This window comes from Phragmites australis, chromosome 13 (assembly GCF_958298935.1).
Source record: "Phragmites australis chromosome 13, lpPhrAust1.1, whole genome shotgun sequence".
NCBI lineage: Eukaryota > Viridiplantae > Streptophyta > Magnoliopsida > Poales > Poaceae > Phragmites > Phragmites australis.
Genome location: NC_084933.1, coordinates 19,232,834 through 19,254,363, shown reverse-complemented (window position 1 = coordinate 19,254,363; position 21,530 = coordinate 19,232,834). Strand labels below are relative to the sequence as shown.

The 21,530-nt window shown below is 47.1% G+C and overlaps 2 protein-coding genes across 3 annotated transcripts; both read right to left on the bottom strand.

Annotated features, from left to right (window-relative positions):
- Nucleotides 1–9,536: 9,536 nt before the first annotated feature.
- LOC133889315 (uncharacterized) lies at nt 9,537–12,884 on the bottom strand. Its single transcript, XM_062329833.1, has 5 exons — nt 12,440–12,884; nt 12,263–12,312; nt 11,164–11,287; nt 10,969–11,076; nt 9,537–10,274 (listed from the first exon to the last, which is right to left on the bottom strand). Exons 1-5 carry the CDS (start codon nt 12,618–12,620, stop codon nt 9,643–9,645), a joined length of 1,095 nt encoding a protein of 364 aa, XP_062185817.1. The 5' UTR covers nt 12,621–12,884; the 3' UTR covers nt 9,537–9,642.
- A 4,506-nt stretch (nt 12,885–17,390) lies between these two features.
- LOC133887960 (uncharacterized) lies at nt 17,391–21,512 on the bottom strand. 2 transcript variants are annotated; one of them, XM_062328005.1, is made up of 2 exons: nt 21,328–21,512; nt 17,391–19,835 (listed from the first exon to the last, which is right to left on the bottom strand). In XM_062328005.1, the coding sequence occupies exon 2, from the start codon at nt 19,494–19,496 to the stop codon at nt 17,601–17,603; it is 1,896 nt and encodes a 631-aa protein (XP_062183989.1). In that variant the 5' UTR covers nt 19,497–19,835; nt 21,328–21,512; the 3' UTR covers nt 17,391–17,600. The 2 variants fall into 2 exon arrangements, with proteins under 2 accessions (XP_062183989.1, XP_062183990.1); XM_062328006.1 differs by lacking the exon at nt 21,328–21,512 and adding an exon at nt 20,984–21,306.
- Nucleotides 21,513–21,530: the final 18 nt, after the last annotated feature.

The window sequence follows — 21,530 nt, the reverse complement described above, 5'->3', positions numbered from 1 at the left end:
TAATAGAAATAACAGAGTTCATGATATCACTATTATTTCTACCCATAGATACACCTAGGTTTGTTATATTGGATCTAATATTGTCAAAAGGCATAGAAACAAAGGAGTTGTTAGACATACCATCATCTAAGTTCCTCTTTGCCGCCAAGATCTTTGCCTTCTCCAACATATCTTCATCACTATTTGTTGTTGTCCTCTTGCTACTCCTTCTGCCTGATCTATCACCCCCAAGAATACTTGTAATATTATCCACCTTCGAGGTAATCACACTATGTGCATTTGTCTTGTTCTTCATTACAGAAATCCTATCAATCCCCACCACAGGTGTCAAGCACAAGCAACGCCTCTGCCATTGCCACATTAGTCAGATTGGCTCATATACCATTTGTTTAGAAAGTGCTTGTAACATGTGTCAGGGAAGACCATGGAAATCACTTGAGACCTGTGTTTTGTTCGGATGATCGTCAACCTCATTTAGTATGGCATTATCAGAAATCCCCTGCTGCCTTGGAGCAGTCAAAAGCTCGAAACAATCCATGGCCTAACCAGCAGCTACCACCTTGCCTAGCAACTCTAGAGCCAAGGCAAATGAGGCCTCATCCGCAACCATCAAAGATGATGCATCAACAAGCAGCTTCTTAGCTGCCTCTAGTCCAGTACCCTCAGTGAGAAGGAGAGGCGGTAGTATGTTATTCGCCGCTGTAGCCTGCATGCACTGGTTGAGGCCCTTGTTAACCATGCCTGGCTGCATTGGCAAGTTGAACAAAGGTCCTGCAGAAGCCATAACACCATCCTTCCCACGACCACCAATTTCCAACAACAACGCTGTAGGCCAGCGGGCATCACTTGACGCTATCATCGGCGAGGGCGAATCAACGGCCATCAATCCCACGCCCCGCCGTGTACCCTCCTCGATATCAGCAGCACATTCATCTGCGGCTTTGAAGTCACATAACTCCCGCAACTCCTTCGACGGACAACGACCTTCCACACTAGGCGATAGCGCAGCTAATCCCATGCAAGGCTGCTCACTCATCCTCAACTGCAGCAACACGGCCAAGTGCGTTGTTGCCGTCAAGAATTTCCTTCAGCACCTCGGCTGGCCAACAAGTGTCCGTGTGGGACGATTGAACGATTGGCAATCCCGCGCCAGGCCATCCACCCCCCTCACCAGGAAGTACATCATCGTGGGGCCCCTCTGGCACCAACATGGGTGATTGTGTTACCGACTGAGAGCTCGGCAGTTCACCACCCACATCATCTGCGGCACCAAGGAGACCACCTGCTCCTGGAACATACCAGCTTGTACCACATGTCATCGATAAGCGCAAAGTTGCGCGTATCATTTTTTGTGATCTCAACATCTTCATGAATCACCTTATCAGCTATACCCACGAGAAGATCATCCACAACCTTGTCCAATATACTGTTAGCCATGGAATGAATTTTTGCATTCAGAGTCTCATGTTTAGGCAACTCTTCCTACATATCATCTACAGTAGATTGCCCAATGGATGATGCACTTGATGTACTTCCCAGATTGTCATTACTCTTGGGCCTCTTATTATCATGGTCATCATGCCCTTTCTCTTCATTTTCTTGCTGGGTATCTTCATCGTGGTCCTCTCCTTCATCAGGATCAACACCTAACTTATTAGTTGGCATTACCTTATGAACTTTAAAGAAAATTTCATAAAACGCATCATCCACTGTAATATCAATAGCATCCGAGATCTTGTTGACATCGGTTACTACCACACAAATGCGAACCACCCCTATTCTTTTAAGATAAACCATATCTACCTTCTGTGTCGCTCCAAGAATTGATACCACAGCCCAGAGCGGCAAAAAAAAGATCGTATTTCATATGGAACTCCATATACATTGACCCAAACATGCTGTAAATATTGGCATGGTTCGATTTTCTGATTCCATTCCTCAATAATCATAACCCCCTCCTCATTATTAGTCCTGATATCCTTGATTGCCATCATACGCTTCAACTCGACATGGTAAGGAAAAGGAACAATATATGCCCCGTTGCCATGCTCTTGAACAATCCACGACCATTTGATAGGGATCAGCCATGCCATCTTGGTTTTAATTAGATCAGCTGAAATATTGCCTTCCTTGATACGGATTAGAGCTGCCATAGCTTCATTCTTGTGAGCCTTGGTTGTACCATCATGGGGGATTTGGAAGAAACCAAAACCATCATTGGCAAATCCGCAAAAAGTCATTGTCGATTTGGGAGCACGCAAAAGAAGGCATTGAGGTGTGAAGTGCTCCTCCTCGCATATCTGACAACATAGGATGATATTTTTCTTACCCTTAATGTTATGATCCTTTTGGACTCCAGAGACCTCGCTCTTCTCCATATTCCTCTTGCGGCCATGATCAGAATTCTTGTGGACCTTAGTGCCCGCATTATCATGGTTGCGGTGCCACCCTTGATTCGCCATGTCGCTGGTGACTCTGTTCTTTGTTGGCCGCGCCTGGGGTGGAGGTGGCGCATCATCACGACCAGCACCCTGGCCATGACCGTCACTGCCCTGGCGGTTCTCCCATCGGCTCTCGTTGGGACCACGCCCATATGGGAAGAAGTAGCGAGGGGGTCTTGATCTGTCGCCCTCATTTCTGCATCCTGCGCCACGACCGTCATTGCCACCGCGAGCTTCGCCTCCAGCTGAACCACCGTCACCTCTGCCAAAACCAGGCCAAAACCTGCTTCCACCATGTCGGTGAATCAGGAACCAGGGGTCCCCAAGTCCCGAGGCCAGGTCAGCAGTTTGCCACGTGGCGTCGTCCCGCGGGGATCATCTCCGCAAGGCACGAGAAGACTAAGTCCCGGGAGAGGGTGCTCGGGGCGGTGAACAGCAGCCCCCGAGCACTCGGTTCCCCGAGGAACTGAACAGTGAGTTCCGGGAGAGAGTGCTCGGGACCATGAACAGTGGCCCCCGAGCACTCGGTTCCCCGAGGACCAAGAAAGGGCATATCCAGGAGAGAGTGCTCGAGGCTGTGAACAGTGGCCCCCGAGCACTCGGTTCCCCGACGGTCTAAGAAGCCTTTCACCGGTGGCCCCCACAGAGGTCCAGCGGTGAGGTGTCAACCAGTGAAAGGCCCGATGCCACATTTAAGAGGGCGCATAGCCTGTCACTTCCAACTGCTCCTGCCACTCTCGGTGTCAGTCCCTGCCACGTTCTGGCAGGAGGGCGTGGGGGCATTTAATGCACGAATCTCATCCCGCGTCATCCGGCGCTCCTCGGGATAGCATCGCGAGGCCCAAGGCACCCCACCTGCCGCCCTGCTGTGTCAGGAGTACAAGACTGAACGGGCACACCGGGCTGCTCGGTGGTTGCCCGGTGGGCCCTCTCCGCGACGCCCGTTGCAGAACGCCATCATGACGTCCGAGACTGGCGGAGGCGTGTTTTCAACCCCCCATCACTTCGCGTAGCAGCCCATGATGGCTGCTTTTCCATTTATGGTGCCTTGGAATTCGTGCCCTCCCTTTCAGGGCACGCTACCGCCGGCGAGTATTTAAGAGGAGCCGGTGGACACGGAAAGAGACCCCAACCCGGACAAAGACCGAAGACAGAAGAACACCCTAGTACAAGCACAGAAGCTGAGACCACCGAAGAACAAGGAGCCCGAAGCTCTAGGATAGACAAACATTCTTGTAACCAGCAACATCCCTGAGAGACATTCTCGGTGCATTTATAGCATTCACACAGGAGTAGGGTATTACGCTCAGTGCGGCCTGAACCTGTGTAAAAACCTCCAGTGCATTTACTGCATTCTGCATCCGATCATTCCATTCCACCTGCTATCGCATTTACGCCCATTTATTTCACCCGCAAAACATATTCAGAATCATCCCCCAGCCGAATCTCAAAGGGGGTCCTTCCGGATCCCTGCTTTAGGAGTTCACCCTCCGACACACCAGCTTCGCCTCCAGCTAAACCACCATGTCCCTTGCCACCGCCCGTAATGTTTCCATCGCAAAGAGCACGAACGAAAGAGCGGCGATCACCAGACACAGTACCCAACCAGCTAGTGTTAGGTCTACGCCAGAGTCTTGATCGTAATGCGGATAGACCTGGGTAACGCCTGGCCCAATCGGAGGGGAGTCCATCTGGCCCCGTGGTCCCACATGACGGCCCATCAATAGCATCATTGTTTGAAATTTGAACCTGCCTGAATTGTGGATGTGCCGTCGTCTACCTGCCGCCAGAGTTAGTGACATGATGCATAGGAATTGGTGATGGAATCACATCTCCAAGAGTACACCGAGGAGAGATTCTCGGCTTCGGGAGCGGTTCGCTCCATGGACATCTCTTTTGACCACCGGATGTCGATGGTGAACGAGCTACCACCATTTGGATTGTTCGATCCGCCCCCGATGTACCTACACATCTAGCAGAAACACAGACCTTCACCGGCTAGATCGTTGCCGCCCTCAGGACCGACTGCTTGACTGGCATCAGCACCATGTCATTGTGCATACGGGCGAGATGAACCCATGCACGTTGGTTTCACTCCGCCTCTTCCTCCTTCCTCCCAGCCGTGATCTCAGCTGCTACTTGCACATTATGTCGTTGCACCGCCTGAATTGCCGGTGCCCACGTAAAATGCCGCCCAACCATTCAACTCATCGGGGGAACCATTTCACAATCTAACAGTTTGTAGCAAACAGAGAGGGTGAACCAGTGCCTCAAGACGTACTTACGCCGCTTTGTGAATAGATGTCCACACAAATGGAGCTATTGGCCGGCCCTCGCTGAATTTTGGTATAACACTTCGTACACCTCCCGAGAAAGTAGAAATTGAAATGTGGCCTCCCTTAGCAGGAGCAATTGTTCTTGCCTTTGTCGGTGTCGAGGACACTAAAGTTCTTGCCGAAAACAGAGTCCCTAGTGTTGGTGGCAAATTTGGGGTCGTAGGCCAGGTGATCGCCTTGACCCGTCGCACCATCGGCGATGAACCAGCGGAGAGCTCCCTTCAGGCGTGGGCCCCACCTACCTAGGTCGCGACGTCTTGTTTGATCTCCTTGAGCTGGTCGTCAGCCTAGGCAGGCGTGTCGGACGTGCACACGAGCAAGGTGCGTGCCTCTTCACCGCGCCCATGCATGGTGAGCCACCAGGGCGACTCTGGTACGGCGAGCATATTGACCATGAGGAGCACCTCTGCACCTACGGCATGGCGCCCAAGGTGAACATGGCGCTCCAGTCGAGGCACAGGTGCGCAACTGCAGGCCAGCGAGTGCGTAGTTGGAGATGTAGTTGAAGAGGATCCCAAGCTCCGAACGTTGATGAAGTTATCTAGCAGGGACGATCTTGGTGGCGTAGACTGGCACGACGACAATCATGAACCCGACGCCGATGATGGTGATGAAGCCAACGCCGATGATCACGAACCTGACACTAATGATAATCACGAACACGACAACAAGCGTGGGGCCATGAGCGCAGCGTAGCTTCCGCCGAGCCACATGGCATGCAAGCTCATCTGGTCATTTCCGTGGATGGATCTGAGCCGCTGTGGACAACTCGTAGGTGTAAGTCGCCCTAGAACTCATCATTTCCAGAAACCGAGTGTGGCCGTACGAGGGTTGTTACCAGACTGTAGATAGATTCTCCAACAAATCTATTGGTCACTGTTTATTAATTACAACTTGATCTAAGAAAGTTTAGGCGTGAAATACGGATCTCTGTTTAATCTCTCCTACCTAAATAATTCCTAATCCATGTATAGTTAGCTTTATTCTGCCTCCCAATTGTTTCGCCTCCTTCATCTCCACTCCTCGCTCCCTTTCCCTTACCCGTTCCGCGTGGATAGATGGACCCCACGCCACGCACGATAACGTCCTCCTCCCCGCTCACTCCCTAGCTGAGCCACGCACGATAACACCGCAGAACCTTCACACCGCCACGAACCCTAGCACACCCTCCACAGCACCTCCTACGCACACTTTCTCCTCCCACCCAACCCCTCCCCACCCCCGCTACCGCCACCGCCTGTTTCTGCCTATCGCTGGTCCAGAAAATGGGCAACATTGTTGATCCTCCTCTCCATGCAGATCCGTCGCCGTTGTTCGGGCTACGTAGGCTCGTTGAAGGGGAAAGAGAGAGCACTCGAGGAGATGGAGATTGTGTACCAACAACTACCGCTACATCCTTCGTCTCTATCTCATCCAGAGCACTAGATCTGTGGCAGCATGGAGTGCGAGGATGAGATTAGGTCCAAGACGGCTACCCCGGTGCTTGCAGATCCTCCGGTGCACGCAGATCCGTTGCCGTTGTCCGGGCTGCCACCTCATCCAGTGCTCCACAACATCCCCCTCCCCTACCCCCTCCACCACCCGCTCCTGCCTCAAGAGGTGCACCTGCTCCAGCCGCTCCCATCACGATCTCTCTCTCTCTCTCTCTCTCTCTCTCTCTCTCTCTCTCTCTCCCCCCCCCCCCGCATCCCACACAACCGCCTCCGCGCCTTGAACCGATGGATGCACGTGCACGGCGATGGATGCACGCGCACGGCGTCGTCTGCAACGATGTGCTCCGCCTCGACGACTCCGAGGCCGGCAGCGTCCACATGCATGTGGTCGCGCCACTCCGCGAGGGCGACCTGGTTGCCACAATCCCGCGGCGCGCGTGCCTGCCCCGCGCCCATCCCGCGCAACGGCCATCGATGCCCACAGGAAGTCGCAGCGAACCAGCCGCCGCCACTACCTCCCATGGTCTAACACCGCCGCCGCCCATCCTACACCACCGCCACCGCCGGACCTCCATAGGTAACTCATTTCCACCGTATGTTCATGTATCGATTTGATGTTTATATCAGTGCCATGACGCACAGAATGATGTCTGCTCTATGTGCACCGTGAACATCGATTTGTGTGTGCAGAGTTTGGATTAAAGTAGTAGTCGGATAGGTTGCAGCTTTCTGTTTTTGTTCACTGTAATTATGCTCCTAGATCAGTGATGTGCCGCCTCTTGTGGGCTCTGGCAGATCAGTGATGTACCGCCTCTTGTGGGCTCTGGCAGGTATCATAATATGGGGATCATGCTTGGGAACATCCAACAATCATAGCAAAGTTTTGATCTATTTAGTATTATAGTTAGTTCAGGTGCTTGATAATAGGTTGCCAATTTGGTACCTTTCAATTGCAAAGGGAAAAGGCAGAAAATTAGTCACTTATCATGGTTTCCAATATCATGGTAGCATGGCAGAAAAGTAGCTGTTTTCTTTCTATGATTTGCATGCTAGCATTGTGTTATGATGTTTTTATTTGCGTTGCTTTACTCTTCTGCCCGTAATCTTGTTTCATGGATATCCTTAAGTTTCTTTGAAAGAGGGCTTGTGTTTGCTATGAACAAAGGTTCATCATTTTAAATGAAAAAGATATATCTGAACGTCAAGAGGAAGATATAAGTAAGATGACTGTAGTGTTATCAATTACAACAAAAGAGGCATGTGTTCTCCTTCATCTTATAAATGGTTAGTTTGTTATCTCATCCTTTTTCCAAAGGCAATAGACTTAGCATTTGTAATGGCAATTATCCATATTATTATGTTGTATTCTAATAGACAAGCAACTCAAATCCGATGCTACTCTATTTATATATCATCTAACTGACACAGAGCATAATACAGAAGTAGGTCATTTCTTACTTTTAACCAGTTCTCAAGATGCTGGCTGCCCCCTCTATTTAGTGTTGAAAATACCTATATGAAGCCTTATATAGAATCTGTAAATGTTCTCTCAAAATATTGTCACAAGAATGAACATAAGATATACCACGTGCTAATCATGGATTCATGGTAGTGACTTTCCAGTTTCCATAGGCTTGCAACTGTACACAGGGCATCAAAACTGAAAACTGCTATCGTTGCAATGTGTATTCCATTATTAGCACATGGTAAGGGGTTCAGAAACACTTGCCTAATCTTTGTGCTAACAAACATTTTTGTCCTTTGAGTTTGAGATGGCATTTGCCAAAAAAAAAAAAAAAAAAAATCACATCCAGTTGAAGGATGATCTTTGTACAGAAATTTGGATACTTTCTTGTTATACTTTTCTGCATCTATGCAGCTCTGACCATTTAGTGCTTATCTAATCAAACCTATTGAATTTGCACTTTTATTACTTTGAACAAAACAACAATTATGTAATTAAAATAAATGATGTTTTGCATTGTGGATTTTCGCAAGAGCTATTCATTTTTTTAAGCCTTTCTGCATTTTTCCAAAAGACTTTAGCCTATATAGCTGGCATGCAAGTGTGTCACACCTGAATAGATGATGTGACTTTAGCTTGCATCCTAAGAAGGAAACAATTAAAGCATCACATATCTGATTCTTTCCATTGTAAAATCCATCATTTAAGTTGACGCTCCAGGGAACTCTCTTATTGTTTTTTGTCCATATGCTAGCTTATCTAAGTAGAATGTTCAAACAAATTTGCAACAATATAATAATACAAGTAAAAACGCATGCATCTTTTCTGCGTAGCTAGAGCCAAGGATCTTAGCAAACCTCTGTTGTTGTAAAAGCATCCTACCACCTACATGATAGACTTTCATAACTAGACATCTATGTGTAGCAGCATAATCAAAAGGTTGAAGAAAAGATTGGACTTCTCGATTAGCATCCTCAACCTGATCAAGACTCAGGAGAAATTGTTAAACATGAAGATTTTTGCACCGAAGAGAAATTGTGAAACATGAAAAATTTTGCACCGAAGAAAGTGTGAAGTTCAGTCTGCGTGTGTGATCTGGATTACTTTTCTACATTGCTGGAATTTATGTATCAATCAATTTTGTGTTATCAAATTAATTATTGTTTTATTGCAAATGTATGTGTTTCACCGGTCAAATTAATTGTTGTGCTTCACCGACGTGATCCTGGCGCCCCAGTTGGTCATCCTGACGGAAAAATCCCCCCTCCTGAGCTAGTACACACCAACCATCTTCCTCGCGTCGGCGCCGGTGGCCAGCGCGGAAGCCACGAGGCACAGCAGCGCAAGGAACAGTTCACGTCTCGCCATTGGCGGCCGACCGACACTTGCTAGCAGAGTAGCAAGCTATCACCGTCACAAGAGGAGGTGACCGGTGAGAAGGAGGAGGAAGAGGAGATGCGGCTGCTGAGCGGTGCGGCAAGTGGTGGTCGCCGATGACCCTAATATAGGCAAACATCAGTAGGTGGCGAGGGAGGCTGACGTGGACGGGTTTGAAGTGGTCGTTCTTTCGCGGATCTGCGCGCGCCGGCTTGTACGTGTCCCGCAGATCTCCTTGTCCGATAGCTCGCCGTGCCCATCGTATCGATACATACATCGGGGTGCCCTTTTCTGTCAGAGCTAGGGTGCCGGGCGCCGCCGGTTGCGCACGGCGCTGGCCGGCCAGGCCAGGCCACGATGTGGTGAGCAGCGCACAACAGGATGACCAGCATCGGGGACAGGGAGGTGGAGCCTCTCTTAGAACGAAGGGCAATGGGGAGTTGGAGGCTTTGCATGCCACCGGAACCATGAGCAGGAACCGATCAAACCCAACAATAATTGTTATTTCCAAATTAACTTCGAATAAGATATTATGATGTATCCTCCCAGGCCACAGCTCACAACAGATTAACCGAAGTCGCCAACACTGGCTAGAACGAGAACTTGAACACCATGTCGTGCTTGTACACCCCGCCGGGCCTGACGATCACCGAAGGGAAGTTGGGGTGGTTCACGGCGTCCGGGAACGCCTGCGTCTCCAGGCACAGCGCGCCGTACTGCCCGTACACCTTCCCGCCCTTCCCCTTGACGTCCTTGAGGAAGTTGCCCGTGTAGAACTGCACCCCGGGCTGGTTCGCCCATAGCTCCAGCGCCCGCCCCGACGCGCCGTCCCGGACGACGGCCACCTTCCGCAGCGCCCCTGCCTCCCCGTCCACGGCGTAGTTGGTGTCGTAGCCGTAGATGCCGGCGCCGCCGCCCGAGACCTGGTGGATGCGCGCGCCCACGGGGGTCGGGGACCGGAAGTCGTAGGGCGTGCCGGCCACGGGCGCGAGCGCGCCCGTCGGGATGAGCGCGCTGTCCACGGGCGTGTACCGGGACGCGAAGAGCTGCACCGTGTTGCGGAGGACGTCGCCGCTGCCCTGGCCGCCCAGGTTCCAGTACGTGTGCTGCGCCAGGTTCACCGGGGTGGCCTTGTTCACGGCCGTCGCGTTCATGTGCACGCTCAGCATGTACGGGGTCGACAGCTGGTACGTCACATACACGTCCAGGTCTCCTGGGAACCCTGTTTCACAGACACGTTTCGGTACGTTTAGCAGATACTGGGAATGTGCCCCTGGGTCATACACAAGTGATTTGGAACTTCACTCCATTTAGGATCGCACATCGTTGTGTTGTTGTTTCTCTTTCTTAGATGTTTGTCATGTCACCACTGTTCCATTACGACACATCGTGATCGTGGACTATGGTTTTGGATAAAAAAAAGGGGGCATTTGCAAATACCTCTCTAATTTTTTTTTTTTTTTTAAGAATGTCACTCGAATGATAGTTTTAATGGTATTTTTTAATTTTCTAGTGGTAAACTTGCAATAACACCAGGAGTAGTGATTTCTTTGCAATTGTGAAAAAAAAAACGGAGAAAAAGAAGCTCTGGACAGAGCAAAGTGATCTATTACATGATGCTGTGGGCTCTACTATTGATGTCTTTAGGCAGACATTCCCAGCCATTATCGAGAATGCCGGCATTTCGTATCAGAAAGCGATATCCATGGGAAGCTTAACATGTATCCTCTGTTCATACCAAGAGCTGTACTTAGCTACTTATTTTTCCTCATTCTGGAATGAGCTGGAAGTTCACTGATTTGTGTGTGTGTGTGTGTGTTCACAGCTCTAACCTCTTGGTACCAGAATAGATTCAGAAACAATTAAAAAGCACAAGCATATATGGGGTATCTCTTTATCATTTAAATTGATATTACCTTGTTCTCCGTCAAAGCTGTGGTAGTACAATGTGATGTATGGGGAGTCACCGCCGCCAACATATTCCTTAACCGTCCATATAACTTTGCTGAAGCCCCTGTGGCCACCTAAACAAGAGCAAGATGATAGACTTTTCACGGAGCACTATGGAGTTATCTCACATTCTTAACAAGTCTCTGAACTCTGAAGCATACCGTGAAGTGCGTTCTTGCCATCGTTAGCATACAAATGATAGACTTTTCCATCGAGCACGAAGCGTGCGTTAGCAACTCTGTTGGCTACTCGTCCGACAAGCGCTCCAAAGTAACCAGAACCATTCTGATTAACCAGATAGAGACAGCAACTTGAAGTTAGGAGCTTTACTTACCCATGGAGAAGAAAACTGAATAGTGAATACTGTAATGGAGAACTATGGAAGAATGTCATTTCCTATCATTTTAGATAATTTTTTTTGCCAAAAAAGCTGGCAAACTTTTTTTTGAAAAAGATTGCGTACGAATTGTTGTCGTATTGGCACAAGAGTTTGCTTGTGGTTATGCTGTTTTTGTGCTGTGATTCAATTTGAACCACACTGTACATAGACAAGAAGCTTCAGAAAAGAGGCTAGAAATAAAAAGGAAATCTTTGTATGGATAAATGTGGAGAACAGGTAACGATGCAAGAGTCAAGACAGGCAGCACATGGTGGAGTTGTCTTCCCTTTATTTCGTATACTATCTCACGGGTAACATGGTCACCAGCATAAAGAAAACTGCATCCAGCTAATCGTTTTGACGAATCTGCTGGTTATCAGAGTTTCTTTTTGTTTTGTTTTCCATCTTTGTTTCTTTACCCCATGCAATATTTCTTTGTATTCTACTAGAGCGAGACGTGGCGAACACATCTAAATTTTTTGTGGGGGTTGTTTTCTCTATCTGGGACCTCCTTGTGTAGAAAATTGAGCTCAAACTGAAGGCGACAACACAGATTTTAGTGGATGAGCTTGTTTTTTAATACCCAGATGATTGACTAGTTGACAGCGGTTTTGTGGGAGATTCGATGGCCAATCAAGTTGAATATGTCTGCTTGTTGGATAGTACAAAATATGGGTAAAATTTAGTGAATTTGGGAGTTGAGTAAGGAAAAGGTATGACACACATTTTCACTACGTCATTCAGTTCTACAATCTGCATTGATCAACGAGGCGAAACTGGCCAATAGTAGTTCGCAAGCCTTGAAGAGAGAGAACAAACAGAGGATAGGACATAATAAGTTCTGAAAAGAAGAAGGGGGGTAGTGTGATCTGCGAGCTTACCACATATTCAGCAACGGTGTCATAGCCAAGCACTACATCAGCCAAATTCCCTGCAAAGAAGTTATACTCAGAAATAGCAAATTTGAATACATCAAATACCCCAAGCAAGGACTAACTAATCACAGTCACAGAAAAGGGGACGCCATGGATTGTTGGAAGCAAGAAAGGCGCGCACACCTCTGGAATCAGGGAGGACGACGGAGGTGATGGTGGCTCCCCAGTTGGTGACCTTGACGGAGAAATCGCCCTTCTTGAGCTCGTACACGCCGACCATCTTCCTCCCCGCCGCATTGGCGCCACCGGCTGAGCCGAGGGCCGCAAGGGACAGCAGCGCGAGAAGCAGCGGCGCTCGAGCCATTGGCCGACACAGCAGGCTAACACAGAGACAGAGGGTGTGGCAGCGCGCTCTGCGCCTTGCGAGAGGAAGGCGAAGATGGAAGGGACGACTGACGGACGACAGCTACTCGAATGGGCGGATGTCCGGTCAAAGATATACACTGGGATGCGATAAGATGGTTCAAATTTGAAGTGTTCACTCTCCCTCGGTTCCTGCTCCCAAGGCCAGAAAAGAATTGTCAACTCCCCGGCGAGCACTTGTCCCGTGCTGTGCATTTTCCTTGTCCCCTACCTCTCCCCAGCGACTTTTGTTTTCTGATAGAACAGCAGGGGCACCGGGCACGCCCCTACTGGTTAATATATATTAACCAAAAAAACAGGTTTGAGAATATACAATCAAAAGGAAGAAAAACCAAAACACAAATGCAAAAATCATCTGATCGACGAGGAGCCAAAAGCGCTAGTCAAATAGTAGGAATTATGCTCTATCTTGTAAATAATATGAGAAAACAAGTTGAGATGTGTCTTAATTTGATTGTGATGAGTTATTGATAATGTTGGTCTTGAGTTGAATTTGGTTTCTATGAACTTGTTTGCATGTAATTTTGTTTTTGGCTAACCTAAGTTGGTGTTGGAGTTTCGATCTCGGGTTAAGGGAAATTGACCTCACCGAAATATCCGATGAGAAAACATTTTCTCACATTGGATATTCCGATGTTGAGATAGATTGTGCACCGGAGCAATTTTTGGTTGGCGGCAAAAATTGAAAGGTGCACTGGATATTCCGGCGATGGGCTCACGTCAGACTATTTTATAAAGAAGAGAAGTCTTGGCACCAGATTTGAAATGCCTCACCGGATGATCCGGTGTCACTTGGTGTACACGCCGGACAATTCGCTGGACTAATTTTTGCAGAGATACTGCATATGGCGAGTCTGGTGGTGTTGAAGGCATCGGATCATTCGGTGTTGGACTGTGAACACGTCGAACAAGGCATCGAACTATTTCCTGCAGAGAGGATGCAGAGTAGTGAATCTGGTGAAATTGCAAGCATAGGATGATCCAGTGACAAGAAAGTGAGCACCGGAGCTTCACACCGGACTAATTTTTTTGCAGAGAGCATTTTTCAGTGCACTGAATGGAAACACACTCACCAGATGTTCCGATGCTCAGTGAGTAACCACGACGGGACATCCGGTGCTCACGTTTTCTACAGAATGAATTCTGAACTGTGGATTTTTGGTTTGTGCTAACCTGGATATATTTCAGAGTATGAAGAAACATGTTTGCATGTCTCATGGTGTGCAGGTTATGGATGTGACTGGGCAGTCGACAGTGAGATGATCGGGGCTAGATGGGAGGCTTGGTACTGGATGATCAAGGAGGCCAGGCAGAATCAAGAGTGATCCTAACGGTACACATGGAGGTCAAGCAAAGCATGGATGGAGAAGGATGAAGACAGCGTGTTGACAAAATTAAGCGAATGGGATACCGGTGCAAGTGACAAGGTGGCTTGAGGGATCAGAAGCGGTGGAGATTTGCCGGTGATCAAGATCACAAGATGAAGTACACGTGTTGACATCGGATCTTTTAATTGAGGCAAAGAAAATGACGACTAGTCACGCTTTGAGAAGTGTGCTAGGGTTTCGCGGTTTGACCATAAAACCGCGGGAGGACTGGAGGGTCACGTGGCATCATCATGAAGGTTTGCTTGATGTGAAGCTAAGTCATGAAGAAGCTGTGGTTGTTCGATAAAAGGAACAAAATTTGGACCAAAATGCCCCGAGGATAGGTAAGAGTGCACTACCGGTGAAGGTATTTTGAGAATATGGAAACTTAAGGGACAAGGAATCTCTCAAGGGATATAAATAGATGGGTGAAGCTGTGGGAGAATCGTACGCCAGCCATTTGAGAGCCTAGTGATAGGTTTTCGAGGAGAGAAGATGGTAGGCTTAGTCTTTGTAATATGCTGGGGCTTTTTTGAGAAAAAATAACTTTGTAATCTACCGAAAATAGGACTGACATCTGTGCTTAATGAAGTTTATTTTCTCGTATAAGATTGTGTTCATCTCCTTCTAGTCTACTTCTTTTGGTTTCCTTGCCTTCGGTGCAAGTTTTTCGATTTTCCTGTAGATTTTTGTTTTTGTCTTTGAGCTACAATTTTTCAACCTTAGGAAGTTATTATTCTTGTTGCTAGAGGCATAAATATTCATGCACTCATGTATTTGAGAGGGTCTTGAATCTCTTTGCCTCTAGATCATCAACTTGGAGAGTTACTTTTTTCGGTGACTATCATTTGCTTTATTCTTCGTTCAAGTTTTAAGCTTTTGTGCATAAAGACATATGGAATGATTTATAGAGTATATGGCTCATATCCATCCGTGGAGTTATATTGATTTGGAACTTTTTCTCTCACTTTGTCTCTCTAAGTTATGTTTCTGTTTGTGCGGTTTTGAGAAGCGTTGAGTGAACAAGATGTAGATCATCTATTTCACAAGAAATTTGTAAGTGCCTATTTATCCCTCTTCTAGTCACATATCTCAATCCTACATAATAGGGTTTCAATCCTTTAATATACCGATGACATAATCCTCTTTATGGGCTATGATCTCGAAAAAGTAAAGCTCTTGTTATGTGCATTTGAACAACTCTTCGGTCTAAAAATAAACTTTCACAAAAGTGAAATGTTCTTTTTTAGCATGGCAAAGGAGCATGCTTACTAGTATACGGAGATTTTTGGATGCGCTAAGGGTGAACTAACATTGCGTTATCTAGGGATTTCGATACATTATCATAAGATAAGAAATTCAAACTGAAAAGCAGTAGAGGGACGTTTTGAAAAAAGAGTAAGCAATTGGATGGGCAATACTTAACTGTAGGGGGAGACTCGTCCTTCTTAACTCGGTTCTGTGCAGCCTAACCGTATACATGTTGTCCTTCTTCTTAATTTCAAGAGGGGTTCTAAAAAGATTTGACTACTTTCAATTCAGATTTATCGGCAAAGTGATAGTCAGAAAAAGAAATACTGCTTGACAAAATGGAAGGTCCTATGCCAACCTAAAGAACAAGGCTACCTTTCATTTTAGAATAAAGCAGTTAGATAGTTTTACATACTTTTTTTTAGTTATAAATAAATATTATTTTGAACATCGATACGATTCTCAAAATATTTTTTTGATAAAACACCCCATTCTGAGCAAGACAGTAATACTACTTTGCACGGTTCGGTTGGCAATTTCAGGAGGAACCATTCTCTCTCTCTCTCTCTCTCTCTCTCTCTCTCTCTCTCTCTCTCTCTCTCTCTCTCTCTTTTTCCCTTTTTTTTCCTTTTGATTTGCTTCACATTTCAGGAGGAATAGATATATGTACTGCTATGTTACCTAAGGACGACATCAGCCAAGTTTCGTACAGGAAGAAATCACGCAAATTTAGATTTTGTTTGGCAGAGCTTTCAAAGTAGCTTCCCAGCTAGAATCAGGGAGAGCTCTGCCAAATAACAACTTTCAACTTTTAGCTCTCTGAGTGGAATCCGTGAAAGTGATTTTCTGAAATGAACTAGAAGTTGGGGAGCTGAAAAAAGCAGCTTTCTCTGATTCACTTCACGCAGAGAATCACTTCTTCTATATATTTTATTTTAGAGAATCACTTTTAATCACATAATCACTTTATCCAGAAAATCACTTCCCGCAGAAAATTTAAATCAGAGAGATCTCTACCAAACAGACCCTTATTAGTCAACATTGCATCATAAATCAGCACGCAAATGGATTCTCCGGAAGCAGGGAAACCTTGCATTTTGGAGTCAGGAACAATGACAGACATCAGGGTGGCTCCCCAGTTGGTGACCTTGATGGAGAAGTCTCCCTTCTTGTTCTTGAGCTCATATACCCCAACTGTCTTCCTTGTTGCATCAGCACTGCTGGCCAATGCAAGGCACAAAAACAAAGCAACAGGGAGCAGTGCAGCTCTAGCCATCGGGAAACACTGTTAGCAGTTAGCACAGACCTGTCTGCACCTTACAAGAGGAGAGGAGATATGGCTGCTAGAAGCCTAGAACGAATGGTAGCATATGTATAGATGTAGACGATAAGTTGCTCTTCGCCATGTTCTTATCCCCAGTAAAAAAAACTACCCATTTCCATGCTGTCATCCAATGGCTTCTAATTTTTTCTTGAGATCTGAGATCGACTACTAGTTTATGGCATATAGTCTCAGATTATTCATTTGATCGTTTACTGTCTTATTTTTCGTTGCATATGGTGTCCTTTGTCGGGGATCTGAGATGCTTCTAATTTTATGCAAGTGCTAGTTTTCTTTAGTCCGAAACTCCGGATCTGCTCTTGTTTATCAAGTGCTAGTTTTCTTTAGTCCGAAACTCCGGATCTGCTCTTGTTTATCAAATTTGGCAGACGGTGCTAGTACTTTGTTCAACCAAAATCAATTAACCACCCCTCGAAGCTATCAAGTTCAATCAAAATGAGACATGGAGGTGGTCAGCTCCTGCAGCAAGATTAGAGTTTTCCCGGTGATAGCAGCATTTTGCATTCATCGTAAAATGGAGTTCCAGAGAAAAATAAATAAATGCTGGAATCAGGCATAAGTGCCGAGAACAATGAATTTGAAAGGCATGACGAGTCACAAGCCAGGTAAGATTCAGTCATAACGTAACTCCCCAAACTAGCAACCCAAGTACCTACAACTGTTCGGATGAGCTAACCAAAATTCAACTTCAGAATGCTTTACAAGCCACAAGTCTCTTAAGAATAATAATCACAAACAAATAAGAACAGTATAGCAAATACATAAATTTTATTGCAGTACTGACTAGGACTGGAATGACATGCCAAAAGCGTTCACAACAATTGCCACAGTGACCACTTGGGCTAACCATCCACAGACCATTTATCTAGACAAGAAAAGCAGCATAAAATTCAATAGGCAACAAGGCGCCTTAATTATATACAACAAACTGACCGAATTTGCGGATGGAAAAGCACTGGATTCAGAGCTTTTCCACATCAGCATTCCTGAAGCTGCCACCGAGAAGTGACAGAAGGCCACCACCATGCACCCTCCCCTCAGGAACAATACAGGCTCCCTCTCTGCCCCTATCTACCGGCTCAGATGACCAAGAGGACATCATAGAGCGAGGAACCAGCAACTGAGGAGGTATCATCGATTGGCTCCTCGCTGTACCATCGCAGTCTGACGCGGTACTCATGCCCGAGGACGAGTGCTCGTTAGTCATGCTACTTGCCGCGGTGGCCGATGACACCACGATGCCGCTGAAGAGACCTGGTCCGATCATGCTTCCTACGTTCTTCACCAACCCTTGTTCTCGCTGCTTCGCCATCAAGGTACCATGGGCAGCACAGACGCCACTCTTGCCACGGGAGAACTTCTCACAACCCGTGCTCCATGTGCACCGCTTGCCTCCACCATGGGCTTTACAGAAGTCTGTGCTCCCCTGCGCGCTCTTGCTACAGTTGTCAATCTGGCACCGCTTGCCACCGCCATGCTTGACACAGAAGTCAGTGCGGCCACGGGCGCTCTTGGTGCAGCTGGGCACCGAACAGCGCTTCCCTCCTCCATGCGCCACGCAGTAGTCAGTAGCCCCGTGTACACTCTTTGCACAGACGCCGCCTCCTTCAAACATGCATCGCTTCCCACCACCATGTGCTTTGCACAGAGGTGTGCTACCCTCTGCACCTTTGCTGCAGCCATAAAAAATGCACCTCTTGCCACCACCATGCCCCTTGCAGTACAATGTGCTGCCTTGAGCCCCCTTGCCACAATCTGGGTACTGGCATCGACGGCCACCACCATGAGAAATGCACAATCCAGCCTTCCCTTCCGCGCTCCGGATGCAACCTTTAACAGTGCATCTCTTCCCACCACCATGCTTGATGCACCGCCCAGACTTACCTCGTGCAGCTTTAGGACAGCCAGGATGTTCGCATCGGTGGCCTCCGCCATGAGCGATACAATAATCTGTCTTTCCCTCTGCACTCTTGGTGCAACCAAGCTGCTCACACCGTCGACCACCTCCGTGGGCTTTGCAGTATGCCGAGCTGCTTTCGGCACCTTTATGGCATCCAGGCTTATGACATCTCTGTCCGCCTCCGTGAGCAATACAAAGCCCTGATGCGCCTCTTCCACCTTTGGAGCACCCCTTGAACCTGCATTTCTTAGTATGTCGGGGATGGCTACGTTGTTCTGATATCGATGCTGCGGTGACAACATCAGAACTCACACCAAATGAAGACTCCGTCATTGCAGAAGGCTCAGGGCTGAGCTGAAGGCGATGTTGAAGATGCTGAGTGTCATTGTTGGTGTTGTGCGTGAGGTCTAGAGAATCCCGGGTGTCTACTTGGGCTTCATTGATATCAGAAGAACTGGAGGGAGGAGCGAAGAGTAGGGATGGCATGTAGCCACCCATGTTCCTTACAGTAGCAAATGTTGAGGTCTCATCAACTACAGCAAAAGAATGAACTGTTGCACTTGGTGCTTGCAAATATTGAACTGCTTCTGCACCATCCATCTGAAGGCCAAGCCTCAGCATTTCTGGATTAGCAGAAGTGAAACTCTGGCCAGACAATCTCTGAGCTTGTTTTGATTTGTGTACTCCAGTGGACTGACAATGTGCGGAATAAAAGTTGGGTGTTGGACCCAATCCAAGGACTAACTTGCTGCCATCATCTCTCACTGTTATGTCATTCATTCTCTGAGTATTTTCATAGTCATGGCCACAATTAGCCATTGCTGGGCCCAGGCAGTCCATGCGGAGTGTGCTTTGGCCCAGGCTCTCCATGGTGGAGCTTGGTCCTGAGTATGCCACTAACGCAAAGGGATCATTCATCAGAGGTTGGTGTGGGATGTGCACAAAGCTATTATCCATCGCGGTTAAAAAGTATGACAGTAGTGGGAGAGCAAATGATACACTGGAGAGCTCAAGAACAGGGGCTTGATGATCTTTCTGGCCAGGCCGGATGAAGGGGTCCTGATGATCTTTCAGACGCGGACTGTAGAATAGACGAAATGGAAGAATATCAGCAGGAGTGTAGTACCAAAGCAACCACCACTGACAAACCCAGATGTGTCTGCACGATCCATAGTTGTCTAGTTTCTGGGGAATTTATGATCCAAAACTGCTCAACTTCCCCAGCACTAAACAATATCTCTGGTAGTCGACATCAAGCATAGGCAGGAGCATCCAAATGATTTGTGGTTGGACAATCTTAAAATTTCAAAAAAAAACAGTGTTAGCTAAAATTCAGATATTAAATATATTGCTTCACATGATCTTATTTACTAATTATCAATATTACGAGAGCCAAATGCCCAAGCCAGTAAAAATGCATCTCTACTGTTTATGCAAAGATGAATGCTTGAGACCATACAAGGAGACCAACATATGCAAGAAGAAATAATCAAGGATTGGTAACTTTGAAAAGGAACTTTAATTATGAACTATATAAAACAACAAAAACCAGCACCCATGACCCAAGAGTAGTATCAAACTAGAACTCTGAAGGTGTTTGACACATTGAACTTTTGTACAAAAAAATCACTGAAAGTGGGTAACTAAAATGAGTAAAATATTTTCCAGCATGGCTAGAAAAAAGAAATGTCATCACTAACTTGAGAATTGTGGGTAATGATTTGTGTGAATGATATGAGAGCAAGAATTTGCACAAGTGAAATCATAAGTACTAGTTCTTAACAGAATCTCTATCCTTTCTCATACTCACTAGTATTAAGCACCCTGATGCTATCTTTGCTGCTTGAGCGGATAAACGGTTTTAACTAGCTTACTCTTAAAAGGGTTCTACCTCTCTAACCCATTGTTCCTTGTCAGTGTATGATAATGAATGAATTAGTGAAAGCGCCCATGGCCCCAAAATGCAATAGTTTGCCCTTTGGAAGCGTTGTATAGTTCAGGGTTCTAATGCCCAAGTATTTACCGATTAGCATACTGAAACTCCCTTGGATTTAGGGGCCATGACAGTTTTCTCCGAACAAAATGAACAGTCAGGCATAACAGAACAACCGCTGTGGAATGATAAAACAAATCGTAGTCAATATGCGACGATGCTTCACATAAACCATCTAAGTTCTAACGCCAAGGAACTCCAAACCAGTTGGCACCTACAGGTAGCCATTAAAAAAAATCCATAGCCCACGACAGTACGTCCTTTTCTCTATGTAAGGATGGTTCAGAGCCCCATACCGTCTCAATTGCAGAACACCCGAGACAAGAGAGAGCCTCAAATTCTCTAAAAACGGAAGCAAATTTTATAAGACCTGTTGTATGAAAGACTCTTCTATATGGTGATATGTGAGCCCAATCATTACATCACGAGAGAATTTACTTGCGAAACAAACCTGCCAAATCTAGCAATTCATCTCTGCAGAGGAAGCAGAATAGCTGGGCTGGGCACAGACAGAGCGGATCTAGCACCACCACCACCCAACGCAGGAGATAAAACGGAATTCCCCAACCAATCAATACATCAAGAGAGGAAACCTGAGAATAAATTGATGATTTGCCACTGAAAATATTGACCCTTCGAAACCTGAAGGGGGTGCTCCGCACCAACTAATCCCAAAACTCCCGCACCCACAGCATCATGCAAAAGACTGGCAGAGGAAAGAATAGACAGCACGCATATAGATCGCGGGAAGAGGAAGGGATTGAGAACAGAGGAGGCGGCGGGAGTGACCGTCACCTGAACACGCGTGGTGAGGAGGGGCGGGCTCGCCGCGGGTCTCAGCGGACAGCGGAGGAAGAGAGCGTGGCGGAGGCTGGAACTGGAATCGCTGCGGAGGCGAGAGGGGACTGGGGAGTGTTTTGTTTCGGCGGACTGCCTCCTGTATTCTGAAACAGGACAGGCTCTGGTTACGGAGTGGAGCTGAGCCGCAACCTCGAATT